This window comes from Hypanus sabinus, chromosome 8, assembly GCF_030144855.1.
Source record: "Hypanus sabinus isolate sHypSab1 chromosome 8, sHypSab1.hap1, whole genome shotgun sequence".
Taxonomy (NCBI): Eukaryota; Metazoa; Chordata; class Chondrichthyes; order Myliobatiformes; family Dasyatidae; genus Hypanus; species Hypanus sabinus.
The window spans coordinates 16,151,162-16,166,680 of NC_082713.1; the positions used below are offsets into that span (position 1 = coordinate 16,151,162).

The 15,519-nt window shown below is 41.6% G+C and overlaps 1 protein-coding gene across 5 annotated transcripts in view; it reads left to right on the plus strand.

The window, feature by feature from the left end:
- si:zfos-2326c3.2 (mitogen-activated protein kinase kinase kinase kinase 4) overlaps positions 1-15,309 on the plus strand; it is a 322,043-nt gene extending 306,734 nt beyond the window's left edge. For all 5 annotated transcript variants that reach the window (XM_059976720.1, XM_059976715.1, XM_059976716.1 and 2 more), the window contains one exon: positions 1,624-15,309. In XM_059976720.1, the coding sequence (XP_059832703.1) occupies positions 1,624-1,707 (84 nt within the window). In that variant the 3' untranslated portion in view covers positions 1,708-15,309. The remainder of the gene's footprint in view (positions 1-1,623) is intronic.
- The last annotated feature ends 210 nt before the right edge of the window (positions 15,310-15,519 follow it).

The following is a 15,519-nucleotide window of genomic DNA, read 5'->3' on the forward strand; positions in this document are numbered from 1 at the left end:
TTTTACCATCTTAACTCTATCTACAAGGATTCTGCATCTTGCAATCCTATGTCACCTCTTCCTAAGGATTTTATTTTATTTATTTTTTTCATCAGTCACCCACCCCCTTCAGTTGATTGAGTGTTCATATACATTTTATTTACATTTGCCGTTGCATTTACGACAATAATTTGAGAATGGCACCAGGTTCTACATTGATCAGAAGATACACTGTCAGAACAAGACTAACCAGAAGGATGGGGGAGGAAGGAGTCTCAATGAAACCTACTGAATATTCAAAAACCTAGATAGAGTGAGATTTGAAGAGGATGTTTCCAGTAGTGGGGGAGACTGCGACCAGAGGGCACAGTCTCAGAATAGAAGGCCATTTCTTTAGAACAGATAAGAGAAGAAATTTCTTTAACTAGAGGGTAGTGAATCTGTGGAATTCATTACCACAGACAACTGTGGAGACCAAGCCATTGGGTATATTTTAAAGTGGATATTGATAGATACTGAATTAGTAAGGGCATTAAAGGTTATAGGGAGAAGGCAGGAGAATGGGGCCTAGGGTGAAGACGTCAGCCATGATCGAATGGTGGAACAGGCCCAATGGGCTGAATGGCCTAATTCTGCTCCTAGGCTTTATGTTCTAAAAGTATTAGACATTGTGAAGTATTTCAGGTGCAAGCTTCAGGGAGAAACTTTTTTTGCTGGATTGGACATAGGTTTAAATTCACTGCAAAGGAGCCAGTGGGTGTTGAGGAGAAATTTGTTTATTACTTACTGAGTTACAATGCACTTTCTGAAAGTATGATGGAAGAAGATTTCATCAAATTGAATGTGAATAATTTCTTGAAAATTAGAAAGAATAATTGTGGGGCTGTGGGGGAAGGAGAAAGGAGTGGAATGAATTGCCTTAGGTAAGTGGGCTAATTGGGATCCTTATAGGATATATTTTATAGGATTGCTTTTATATTTATACTTACTGTGTGTGTTTTTTTGTTTCATTATTGGGAGGAGTACAGAGGGCTACAGTCCAGCTGCAAGATGATAGGACTAGGCAGATTAATAGTTCGGCATGGACTAAGTGGGCTGAGGGGCCTGTTTCTGTGTGGTGTGTTCCTTGACTCTATTGTGTTCGTTATGCTTATTGCATGTTTTTTTTTAAAAAGCCGCATCATATCTGCAGTTACAATCTTTTCATTCTGCTTTACACTTATGTGCTTTAGATTGACTGTATCCTCTGTGCTGTGAGATCCTTTGGAGCACCGTGAGGAAATTAAAGGCTTTAGATAAATTCCAGTATCTCTTTCAGAGACAAGGTGTAATTAACAACAGCTTCTTTTGGTGTAACCCCCATTATATGTTGGATACTCCAGTTTATCTATCCTGGTATGATATTTATGTATACTTTAGGAGAAGGTTTGAGGGATTTGACAGTTCAATTCACAGTCCCAGGAGGTTTAAATACGAATATAAAATTCAACAAGGTTGAACAGTTGGTTGAGCTGATGTTAGGGATTCTGACCTTGGGCCAACTTACGCACCAGTGCTTTAATGCTTGTTATTTACGATCTCTATTAAAAATAGATTGGTGTCCTTACTGATCGTTAACATCCTCCTGTTTTACTTCCCTTCTAGGTGTTCTTTGCCTCAGCCCCATCCGGTGGAAGTAGTCAGATTTATTTCATGACCCTTGGCCAGAACTCTCACTTGAACTGGTAGCCGCTGGGAATACTGAGCACACGTTCTGTGTATGTTGGGTTGCACTGAAGTGACCATTTCTATGTACTCACACCACACTGGCCCTCAACTAACCATGCTGGCTACATCCATTACGTCCAATGATCCATCGTGGAATAGAAGCCTGTCGTCTGTTCGACAATGACTAAAACTGGTTTCAGTAATTCTGCTGCTTTTTTTTTTATATATATATATAGATATATATGTAGTATCTATGTTATTGGAAAAGGGCAGGTTGTTGTCGCAATCAGGGTTGTTAGTGCATTACTGTAATGTTAAAGCAAAAAGGTAGCTCAGTGTACCAGTGAGGAGCAGGTATATACAATCAGTGGTCACTTTGTTAGGCGCAGGGTGGGACCCAATGTGGTCTTCTGCTGCTGTAGCCCTTCCACTTCAAGGTTCAACGTGTTGTGTGCTCCAAGACATTCTCTGCACACCACTGTTGTAACACGTGGTTATTTGAGTTACTGACACCTTCCTGTCAGCTTGAAACAGGTCATTCTCCTCTGACCTCTCTCGTTAGCAAGGCATTTTTGCCTAGAGAACTGCTACTCACTAGATGTTTTTGTTTTTTTGCAACATTCTCTGTAAACTCTAGAGACTGTTGTGAGTGAAAATCCCAGGAAATTAGCAGTTCCTGAGATACTCAAACCACCCCATCTGTCACCAACAATCAGTCACTTAAATCACATTTCTTCCACATTGTGATGTTTGGCATGAACTTCGTGAACATGACTGCATGCTTTTATGCATTGAGTTTCTGCCACGTGATTGACTGATTAATAGTTGCATTAACGGTGTACAAGTATACCAAATAAAGTGGCCACTGAGTGTCTAGTATCTCTGGTTTTGGAAAAAGGGGGTTGTTGTAGCAATCGGATAGTGTTTTACTGTAATATGAAACAAAACGATAGCTTGATGTACCAGTGAGAGCAGACAAATTTGTGCTCAAGCATTTTGCACAATAATGTCTTCGTGGTTTACCGCCCTCCCCCCACCCTGAGCTAGCGTTTGAGCAGTTCACCCCAGTATTTTGTATATTCAGTATAAATGGGTTTTATGAAGGTAATGCTAATGTTAAGACAATTAATGTACTGTAACTCATGTGGAAATAATTCTCTAGCCTTGCACCTTTTTCAAAATGGCTTTCTGCCACTTTTGATATTCAGAGCAGTGTGATTGCCTGACTTTAGATGATTTTTAAACAGAATCATTCATCGGTTAATCATTTCTAGGCACTCAATGTGTTAGTCTTGTGAGGATAGGTTGAGTGAGCTAGGGCTTTTTTCTTTAGAGCAATGGAAGGTGAGAGGGGGCTTGATAGAGGTGTATGTGATGACAAGAGGTATAGATTGAATGAATACCCAGAGACTTTTCCCAGGGCAGAAATGGCTAATGTGAGAGGGTATGTTGTTACTGAGATTTGAAGAATGTGCCGAGGGGGATATTAGGCGTAGACTTTTTTTCTTGCAGAGAGAGTGGTGGTTGTGTGGAATGTGCTGCCACAGGTGGTGAAAGAGGTAGATGCATTATGGATATTCAAAGGACTCTTAGAAAGGAACATTGATAGACTGACTAATAGAGGGCAAAATGGGAGGGAATTGGTCACAGAGTAGATTAAAAAATCAGCACAACGTTGTGGACCTGTCCTTCGCTGTAATGCCCTATGCTCCCTGGTTCTAGACTTTGGCTACATAACAGATGTAAGAAAAAAAAAGAGGCAATTATTTAGAAATTTGATCTGGCTCCACTAGGGAATGAGATTGCTCCTAATCTGCTCCGTAACTCCGTTTTCCTGCCCACACACCATCTGTCTTTCTATCCTGACAAAACCCATGGCATTGCCGCTGACAATGGGACAAGAGGTTTCTATGCTTTACCTTCCAATGAAAGCAGGTCTTCCTAATTTTACTAAATAATGCTGATGGAAAATAGGTCATTCATTCCCTTTCCAAACTTGCATATGTTTCTTTGTATTTATTGATGGCGAATGATTATCACTGACAAAGTTGTTTCCCTGAAGATCAAGTTTATTGTCATCTGACAGTACATGTACACAAACGAAATAATGTTCCTCCGGACTATGGTGCACCCACAAAACATCTATCATATACAGCACTTAAAACAAAATATTATCACAAATAATTTAATAAAATGTAATTCAAAATGCATGTCGTGCTCAGCACAAGTAAACGGTAAACAGCTTGCTGTTTTGGTGACGAGACCTCTGTGGTGGCAGCAAATTCATTAGTCTCACAGCCTGTTATCCTGTATGCAAGTCCTAGTCCTGATGCTCCAGTACCTCCTTCCTAACGGTAGTGGGTCAAAGAGATTGTGGGATGGGTGGTAGGGATCCTCAACAATGCTTCAGGCCCTTTGTATATACCACACCGGTAAATGTCACAAATAGGAGAAAGGAGACCCCACTGATCCTCTTATACTATCATCTGTAGGCTCTTACAGTCCGATGCCCCTTGATGTTCCCCCTGCACTGCAAATATTTCTTCTATTAGTTGTCAAATTATTCCCTTAATGTTTCCGCCTGTGTTTTATTCAGATTCTGATTTAAATGTATTTATTACATGTTCATGCTAGGATACAGTGATGTGCTTTGTTTGCATTAATTACCAATACACCTAAGGATGTGCTGGAGGCAGCCAACAACTCTTGCCATATATGGTGTCAACAATCATGCCCACATGCTCAATGCAACAAGCAACAAAATAACAACATCTAAAAAAAGCCCCTTTCTTCCCTCCACCAGAGATGAACCAGTGGGCATTAATGTTGTCCAGTGTTAATGCAGGGGTTAAGCTCTATAGTAAGGAACAGGGTAACTGCTTTCCCTGAAAAGGTTTCAGTATTTAATCACAAAAAAGGAGAAAATCTGCAGAAGCTGGAAATCCAAGCAACACACACACAAAATGCTGGAGGAACTCAGCAGGCCGAGCAGCATCTTTGGAAACGAGTATAGTCGACATTTTGGGACAAAACCCTTCATCTGGACGGTCCCGATGAAGAGTCTCTACCTAAAACATTAACTATACTCTTCGCCATAGATGCTGCCTGGCCTGCTGAGTTTCTCTAGTATTCTGTGTGTGTTGTTTGTAAGTACTTAATCTCCAATTTTCATGACATTTTCTCAGGTCCAATTTGGAGTGAATTTCGGTGCATATTCTCCCAAGCAAATTATTTAAGTAGGATTAGATTAAAACAAGACTGGATGATAAAGGCTTGGTCTAAAGGTGATGAAGACGTGTGAAATTGACTACTGAATCCCTTTGCAAAACCAGGAGAGACGTTCATGTCATCTGGAGCCAATCAAAGCTTAGTTCCTCATCTTGTAGCAACTATCCCCCTGCTGTCCAGGAAGTAAAACTGAACTGGGAAATAACTTTTATTTCATCCCACCTCCCCATCTGGTGTTTGGTCTGAACAACATCTGAACCTCTTGATCATGTTTGCATGCTTTTGTGCATTGAATTGCTGCCACGTGATTGGCGGATTGAGATACCTGCATTAACAAGAGCAGGTGTACCTAATTAAGTGGCCACTGAGTGTTTGTAAGGCAGGAAACAATGGTGCGTGTACGTCTTTGTGTATGCATCATTGAAAACAGACCAAAAACATAATAACACCCACAAACACAACCACAGCCAAACACAAATACAGAGATACAAACAGATATAGATGATGAAGATACAGGAACACACACACACACACACACACTCTCTTTTTCTCTCTGTCACTCTCACTTTCCATCTCACTCTCTCTTTCTCTCCCTCCCTCCGAAGTCTGGGTGAAAGTGGCTGATTTTCTCCTCTGTAGGACATTAGTGAATCAAAGGAGTTTTACAAGAACCTAGTAGCTTTATGATCATCATTAGCAACACCACGTGTTAATTTAATGAACTTAATTCCCCATTTTTTAAACTCCTTGCTCTGGATCATTATTGAGCCCTAGATTACTGTCCAGTGACATAATCACTGCCAACCTGACTTTCTGATGAATGTTTTGATATGGTACCAATAAAAACCAGGTGTTCATGGTGTTCCCAAATCTAACGATCATTCCATAGATGTGAGAGTAACGCTCTCATATTCAGCAGGATACGCCCAGTGACAACAAGTGCCATTGTTATTTTTGGATGTTTTTACCGATATCCCTACCTGATAATTAGTTCTAATCTGATTGTTGAAATTATCCAGAAATCTCCACAAAAGAATTGCATTTTCCTTTATTTTTTTAAAAAACCAAGATCTCTGAGTGCCTTAGAAGTTATTTTAATGAAAATATATGCCTAACACTTATGCATTTTAAAATAAGGTCCCGGTTAAAACAAGTGGTGTTATATCTGTCCGCTTTGTCCCTTCCTCCCCTATTTCCCATCACTTCAGAAACACTGTCAGTGTTCAATAAATGCTTGACCTGATTAGCCAGTCACAATAAGCTTGAATATTTCCTTCCACACTTCACAACACATCTAAAATCAGTAGAGCTGTTTATAATACTCTCTTGAGAGAAAGTGGTTCAACAGAATGTATAATCTACAACCTGAAGCCGTTACTCTTTGCAGACGCCCATAAAACAGAGGAAAAACCCCAATGACAGAAAAACATTGGAACTCCGACGTCCTTCCCCCTCCCACACACAAGCAGCAGCAAAGCATCAACCCAGCCCCCTACCCGCTCCATCCAAAAGCATCAGCCCCCAACCCACCACCACCCACAATGCGAGCAATAATAAGTGCAATAAGGATTTGAAAAAAAGAGAGAGGACGTTTATGAGCACAGCTAGGGCTTTTCTCTTTGGAGTGAAGGATGATGAGAGCTGACCTGATAGAGGTGTATAAGATGATAAGAGGCATAGAATGAGTGGATAGCCAGTGATTTTTTCCCAGGGAAGAAAGGAGCATAATTTGCAGGTGATTGGAGGAAAGTATTGTGGGGTTATCAGAGGGAGGATCATTACAAAGGGTGGAAATGGCTAATTTGAGGTGGCATAATTTGAAAGTGATTGGAGGAAAGTACAGGTGTGACATCAGAGGTAGGTTTTTTTTACACAGAGTGATAGGTGCATGAAATGCTCTACTAGGGGCAGTGGGAGAAGTAGACTGAGGGACTTTTAAGAGACTCTTAGATAGGCACATGGATGAATGAAAAATGGAGGAACCAAAGAGCCTGAACTGTGCTGTACTGTTATATAAAATGAACAAAATATTAAAGTGTAAGCTAACAGCATGGGCAAATCCGCATAGAAATGAGCTGTGAGAGTCAAGAGACAGCGATAATGAGAACGATAGAAGAAGGTAGATCTTGAAAGACGTCTGCAGGCAGAGAAAGTGAAAGGAGAGAATGAAGATGTGGAAAGGACAATGGAGGGAATAAAAAGCAGATGGCAAAATGAATGAGCCAGGAGGCAGATCAGGGAAGTAGGATGGGAAGATAAGCCACGAGTGAAAAGCAAAACAAAAAGGTGAAGAAATGAAATAATATGGAATAGAAGAAGCAAGAAAGCTCAGTCTACAAAGATAATCTTTTCAAAGGGATTTTAAGTCTAAAAGAAGTACCGAATTGACCACATGACATTAATTTACTCCACCATCTATTAACTCTCAGACCTAGGGAGGTCATTCCCATCAATCTTCTGAACACCGACTGCAGGGAATAAAGTAATATTTGTCTCCTTTGATTGATGAAGAAGGGCAAAGTGTTGTATAAATGTGAAACTTAGTGTAAAAACTGCTGGTTCAACACCTGCTTTTGGGCTGCAGACTGTATCCAATGTTCTACGTCTGTATCTTTCTAATTCCTTCCTGTTCCCAGCTGTGGTTCAGTGGCCAGCTCCCTCTCACCCAGAAATCCAAATATATCCATTCAAAGGCCATGTCACGGGCTGGAATACAAACACTAACCTGGTCTCCCAGTGCCCCATCCAGGGCTCTGAGATAAGGCATAAAAGTGATGACCGCTGGTCTTGCAAGGGAAGCTGAACATTTTCATAGCACTGTTTTGAGGTTACCCACATTTTCATGGCTGGCCTCCATCGCACCCTAACAATCTGGTGCACACTGATGGGTGAGTCTGTAGGTACTTCCTGTGCCTAGTAAAATGACCACTGAGTGTATGTTCATGGTCTTCTGCTGCTGTAGCCCATCCACTTCAAAGTTCAATGTGCTGTGCATTCAGAGTTCCTGTTCTGCATACCACTGGTGTAACACGTGGTTATTTGAATTACTGTCACCTTTCTGTCAACTTGAACCAGTCTGACTATTCTCGTCTGACCTTTCTCATTAACAAGGCACTTTTGCCCACAGAACCACCACTCATTGGATGTTTTTTTTTAATTTTTTGCACCATTCTCTGCAAACTCTAGAGACAGTTGTACATGAAAGTCCCAGGAGATCAGCAGTGTCTGAGATACTAAAACCACACTGCCTCGTATCAACAATAATCCCAAAATAACCTAGATCATGTTTCTTCCCCATTCAGAAGTTTGATCTGAATAACAACGGAACCTCTTGACCATGTCTGCATGCTTTTTTACATTGAGTTGCTGCCACATGATTGACTGTATATGATCTAGCGTACAAAAGGTCATCATACTATGAAACATTAATCTTATTTATGTAGATGATAGTTGATCCAGACAAGGCCTTTTTCTATCCTGCATGGTTCTATAACTCTCTCTGACATATTCATGCCAGATGTGATCAAAGATGATCTCCCCCAGAACAAATTCACAAAACAGAATGTCACATGGAAAATCACGTTGACAAATTTGCCCTGACAGGACAATCGTGTCACTCTAGTGAGAACAAATCAATCTGGGAAGTGTCTGGTCGAATTTCCAAAGTGGTGTGGGTGACTGAGGAAAGGCCTTTTGCTCTGAGTAAACTCAGTTAGCAGTCACTGCTGTGAGAGGGGGAGGAACTGCATGAGAAACACAAAATATTGGAGGAACTCAGCAGGTCAGGAAGCATCCGTGGAGAAGAATAAACAGTTGAAGTTTGGTCTGAGACCCTTTATCAGGATGGGAAAGGAAGAGGGAAGAATCCAGACTAAGAATGTGGGGTGAGGGGAAGGAGTACAAGCCAGAAGGTGATAGGTGAAGACAGGTGGGTGGGGGAGGGTGGATGAAGTGGGAAGCTGAGATGTGGTAGGTGGAAGAGGTAGATTCTGAAGAAGAAGGAATCTGATAGGACAAAACAGTGGACCAAGGGAGAAAGAGGAGGAGACGGGTCACCTGAGGGAGGTGGTGGGCAGGTGAAGAGAAGGGATGAGAGGAGAGACAAAATGGGGAATGGAAAAAGAGCGAAGGTGGGTGGGGGGAATTACTGGAAGTTAGAGAAGTTGATACTCATGGCATCGAGTTTGAGGCTACATTTTTTCATAATAGGATGACAATAGTCAATAAATATGACCATAAGACATAGGAGCAGATTTAGGCCATTCAGCCCATTGAGTCTGCTCCACCATCTCAACATGACTGATTTATAATTCCTCTCAACCCTATTCTCCTGCCTTCTTCCTGTAACTTTTGATGACCTGACAAATCAAGAACCTATCAACCTGGAAAAGGTAAAGGGCTGAAGAAGAAGAAATTTGATTGTTTAAGATTGTTCAGTGTAATGGAGAATGAAATAATTGTTACACTGGATATGAGATAGTGCAAAAAAAAATACAATAAGGAACAGAATACAACAATAAAAAACAATAAATATAAATACAAAAGATAGCTTTTATACATTGGTTGATTATATGTTCACTTGGTACAGGAGTGTCTGTACATAAAATGGCTATGACAGGTATTGATAAAGTAGTGTGGTTGGGGGTGTGGAGGTGTTGATCAACCTTGCTGCTTGGTGAAAGTCACTGTTTTTGAGTCTAGTTGTCCTGGCGTGCATTATGATTGGACTGGGACAAACAGTTCATGAGCAGTGTGGGCGGGATCCTTCATGATATAGGAGAGGAAAGAGGACCACTGGAGAAAGGGAAGGAGGAGGGACACCAGGATGAGCTAATAGACAGGTGAAGAGAAGAGACAAGGGAATAGGGAAAAGGAAAAATACTGGAAGTTAGGGAAATCAATGTTCTTACCATCAGTTTTCCGTCCTGATGAAGGCTCTCAGCCCAAAATGTCGACTGTTTACACCTCTCATAGATGCTGCCTGACCTGCTGAGTTCCTCCAGCATTTTCAGTGTTGCTCTGGATTTCCAAAATTTGCAGAATCTCTTGTGTCTTGACTGCGCGCTAGCATAAAATGGGCAATAATGATCAAGACAACTGTTGTACATATCAACACACGCAAATTGCTGGAGGAACTCAGCAGGTCAGGAAGCATCCGTGGAGAAGAATAAACAGTTGAAGTTTGGTCTGAGACCCTTTATCAGGATGGGAAAGGAAGAGGGAAGAATCCAGACTAAGAATGTGGGGTGAGGGGAAGGAGTACAAGCCAGAAGGTGATAGGTGAAGACAGGTGGGTGGGGGAGGGTGGATGAAGTGGGAAGCTGAGATGTGGTAGGTGGAAGAGGTAGATTCTGAAGAAGAAGGAATCTGATAGGACAAAACAGTGGACCAAGGGAGAAAGAGGAGGAGACGGGTCACCTGAGGGAGGTGGTGGGCAGGTGAAGAGAAGGGATGAGAGGAGAGACAAAATGGGGAATGGAAAAAGAGCGAAGGTGGGTGGGGGGAATTACTGGAAGTTAGAGAAGTTGATACTCATGGCATCGAGTTTGAGGCTACATTTTTTCATAATAGGATGACAATAGTCAATAAATATGACCATAAGACATAGGAGCAGATTTAGGCCATTCAGCCCATTGAGTCTGCTCCACCATCTCAACATGACTGATTTATAATTCCTCTCAACCCTATTCTCCTGCCTTCTTCCTGTAACTTTTGATGACCTGACAAATCAAGAACCTATCAACCTGGAAAAGGTAAAGGGCTGAAGAAGAAGAAATTTGATTGTTTAAGATTGTTCAGTGTAATGGAGAATGAAATAATTGTTACACTGGATATGAGATAGTGCAAAAAAAAATACAATAAGGAACAGAATACAACAATAAAAAACAATAAATATAAATACAAAAGATAGCTTTTATACATTGGTTGATTATATGTTCACTTGGTACAGGAGTGTCTGTACATAAAATGGCTATGACAGGTATTGATAAAGTAGTGTGGTTGGGGGTGTGGAGGTGTTGATCAACCTTGCTGCTTGGTGAAAGTCACTGTTTTTGAGTCTAGTTGTCCTGGCGTGCATTATGATTGGACTGGGACAAACAGTTCATGAGCAGTGTGGGCGGGATCCTTCATGATATAGGAGAGGAAAGAGGACCACTGGAGAAAGGGAAGGAGGAGGGACACCAGGATGAGCTAATAGACAGGTGAAGAGAAGAGACAAGGGAATAGGGAAAAGGAAAAAGTACTGGAAGTTAGGGAAATCAATGTTCTTACCATCAGTTTTCCGTCCTGATGAAGGCTCTCAGCCCAAAATGTCGACTGTTTACACCTCTCATAGATGCTGCCTGACCTGCTGAGTTCCTCCAGCATTTTCAGTGTTGCTCTGGATTTCCAAAATTTGCAGAATCTCTTGTGTCTTGACTGCGCGCTAGCATAAAATGGGCAATAATGATCAAGACAACTGTTGTACATATCAACACACGCAAATTGCTGGAGGAACTCAGCAGGTCAGGAAGCGTCAATGGAAAGCATTAAACAATCAAGATTTCGGGCCGAGACCCCTCATCAGGACTGGAAAAAAAGTGAGAAGTCAGAGTAAGAAGGTGGAGGGAGGGGAGGAAAAAGCGCAATGTGGTAGGTGGTAAGTGAAAGTGGGAAGGGGGAGGTGTGAAGTTAAACAGTTGAGAATTCAATTGGTGGAAGTGATAAAGAGCTGGGAAAGGAGAATCTGATAGGAGAAGGTAGAAGACCATGGAAGAAAGGGAAGGAGGAAGAGCACCAGAGTGAGGGGATGGGCAAGAGAGGAGATAAGATGAGGGAAGGAAGCAGGAATGGGGAATGGTGAAGTGGGGGAGGGACAGTTACTGGAAATCCAAGAAATTATCCATTCCTCAGTTTATCACTTTCAGTTATCTCCATTATAGAACTCTGGAATTTGGCAAAATACAAAAGGGTTTTGAGGAAAACCTTTTCCCCCCTAACTATGACTATGATGCATGCCACTCTATTTTCTATTTGCACAGAAATTTGAGTAGACACCAACATGTGGGTGAACGTGGTCGCTCCCAGAATGGAACAAATTCTTCTGGGTTGTATGATGTCACTTTAAAATTCGACCAGGCTCTTCCTGACATGAGTTACATTTACAAATTCAACAGTTTTCTCTGAGGCTCAAGAGGCAACATCCATTGGTCATTCCCTGGTCAATCACTGCACTGTATGGAAATGGAATCCTATTCAGTTACATATCATTACTTACTTCCATCAACTGGCAAACCGCTATAGTTCTGAAACCATTTATCCATCAGCTTCACTTGCAAAGGTGTCCCTGATTAGCACAGACACTGATCTACTCTGTTATCCTTGCCGTGACTATGAAAACCAAGAACCGGCCCAATCTTCTCAGCTCTGACTCCCCAGCGTCCAGAATAACCAACCCCAAAGTTCCTTGATGAAAGCCCTAACCCCTCAACAACGCAATTCTTTTCTTTTTGTGACTGCATGTTTCTGATATCTTGTATGTCCATATATCATAAATGTTCTATGTGCCTTGTGTGTGACTGTTGATACTGCGTTTTGCACCTTTGCCCCAGAGTAATGCTGTTTCATTTGGCTGTATTCATGGGTAATTATGTATGGGTGAACTTCAAATTGAATCTCTAGTGGTCAAATGCAGTGAGAGGTATAGAGAGAAAGAATCATCAGAGTGGAAATGTCAAATATTAGTGGGCATTGTTTTAAGCTGAGAGGGGGCAAAATTTAAAGTGGATTTGTGAGGCAAGTTTTTTAACACGGAGAGTGGTAGGTACCACTCGTAACTGTCAGAGGAAGTGGTCAAAGTAGATATTATAGCTACATTTAGCATTTAGACAGGATATGAACAGGTAGGGTATAGAGAGATGCAGACCATGTGCAGGCAGGTGTGCAGCTTGGCACAGATGTTGTGGGCCAAAGGGTTGTTCCTGTTCTGTAGCGGTCGAAGGAGATGAGTGAGGGCTTTGGAGAGCATCTGCACCACTGGGAGTGTGAGAAATGTGGGTATCTGCACTGACAGTGAATGCTGGAAAACTCAGCAACAACCATAGGAAGAGAAGAAATCGAGTTCATGTGACAGGTGATCTTACAACAGAAATGCCCATTTCTGAAATGTGCGGGAAAGGCCAGTTATATGAAATGGTTGAATATTGTGTCCATTGTATCAACAATGAATCATTAAATGGTATTTCAGTAAAGACATAAATTATTACAATTTAAAGATTGATGCCTACATTTAACAGTTGAGGAAATATGGATATTTTTTGTATGAAATATTGCCCCACCTCTAATTTCAGAGCGAGCATTGTTGAAATATAGCAAGTCAGGCAGCACAGTAGTGTAGCAGTAAGTGCAAAGCTTTACAGTACCAGCTGTAAGACTGGCGGGGTTTCGAATCCCGCCACTGCCTGTAAGGAGGCCGTACATTCTTCCCATGACTGTGTGGGTCTTCTTCAGCTGCTCTGGATTCCTCCCTCAGTCCAAAGATGTACAGTTAGGGATAGTGATTTGTGGCCATGATATGACAGGGACACTTTAGGCTGATCAGCTCAAACCTTGCTGGTTGGATTTGACGCAAGACAACTGTACATTTGATGTTTCAATGTGTACTTGACAAATAATCTTTACCTATGGATGGGAATAAACAGGCAATGTTTCAGGCTGAGGCCCTACATCAAGAGACATTTCTCAGCCTGAAACATTGACAGTTTATGCCCCTCCATAGATGCTGCTTGACTTGCTAAGTTCCTCCAGAATTTTGTATGTGATACTGAAGATTTCCAGCATCTGCAGGATCTCTTGTGTTTATTTTGCTCAAATAGACTTTACCACCCAGTGTTAAGTGAGATGAGGACTTGCTGCAGTTCCATTTGGCAAAGGTGAGTTGCCTCAGAGGCAAATCATTCCTGGGGTGAGAGGATTGAGCAATGAGATGAGTTTGTTTCAGACCAAAGATTGAAAGAGCGAGAAATGTTTTATTAAAGCAATGAATTTTGAGAGATTCTGACTGAGTCTGTGTCCTTTGGATGGAGAGTGTAAACCTGAAGATCTTTTCCTTACATTAAGCGGTCAGCCAGCTAGGACTGCAATAAGCAGAAATTCCTTTACTCGGAGGGCGATCAATCTTTGGGCTTTCCAGTCTCAGTGGACATCATTGAGTTCAAAGGATCTTTATCCACTCGAGGATTCCAAATATGAGTTTGGATGGGAAAGTGGGTGCAAGGTGGTGGTTCAGATAGAAACCAAGGGAAAAGTTGGGGTAACACGATGACGTAGCAGTTAGAGTAAAACTATTCCAGTAGTGGTAATCTGGATTCAATTGCACTGCCGTCTGTAAGGAGTTCGGACAAACTCCCGGTGACTACCTGGATTTCTTCCGGGCACTCTGGTTTCCTCCCACATTCCAAAGATGCATGGGTTAGTAGTTAGTAGTCATGAAAGTGAAATAGGGCAGAGTGGGCTCATTGGGCTGGAAGGGCCTGTTACCGTTCTGAATCTCGAACTAAATAATCATGACAAGTGCAGGAAGTTGTGCTGAGATGAGAAGGATCGTATTTATTAGTGGGACAAGCATGAGGGCTAAATGGTTTACACTACTTATGGTCTTATGGTGAACTAGGGGCCTCAGGCCTACCCCTGTTCAAGTTTTCTCTCTCGGTAACTGGGGCTGATCATGAATGCAGGAACGATTCTCTGGTTCTGACCCAATCTATCACATGAGGAAGGCCTTTTCTCCTCTCCCACCAATCCCCTGCCATGGTCAACTAACCATACTTTGGCGATGGGTTTAAGCCTTCAGAAAAAAATCAAACGGGTAGCTTAGCCAGTCTGAGACTTGTACTGAAGCATTTTATGAGCAGAGATGGATGAACAATCCACTACGTCCAAGCACCCCCATTCCCAAAACGCTCCAGCCCCAGAAACACAGCATGAACACGCGGGAGAAAGATGGAAGTCTTCGTGTCCCACTTTGAAGACTGAACATTACAGTCTTCTCTGAATGCAGCACTATTGGGAGGAATTTGGACAGTCAGGCAGCATCAATTGACGAGAATAAACGGTATATGTTTCGGGCCGAGGCCCTTCCATCTATTCTGTTTATTCTCTCCATAGAGTCTGCCTGACCAGCTGAGTCCTCCAGCATTTTGTATGGGTCATTCAAGATTTCCACACTTGTAGAATCATTTGTGTTAAATACTATTTGAGTTCTCTTTTATCTTTTCAGCCCAGAGTTTTAAGGCCTGTGATTACTTGAGAATTAATCAATCAATATGGATGGATTTTGTTTTAAATTGCATTTTAACAAATGTTTTAAATGTGATTAAAATTGTTACAAATATCAATAAAATTTGTTGTATTAAGTTTTTCTGTGTTTGACCATAATATCTGCTGACTTGAGTTTGCAAAACCTTATTTCTTATCCAGAGATGTTGGCTTCCATGACAACAATTACAAGCAGCCACTTGGTTGATTACTCAATGTTCTCTGCCAAGTTCTGGTTCCTTGTGCATCCAAAGTTGCTGTTCATTCATTCATAATTTTAACCATGAGAACATAGTTTTCTGTGGAAAA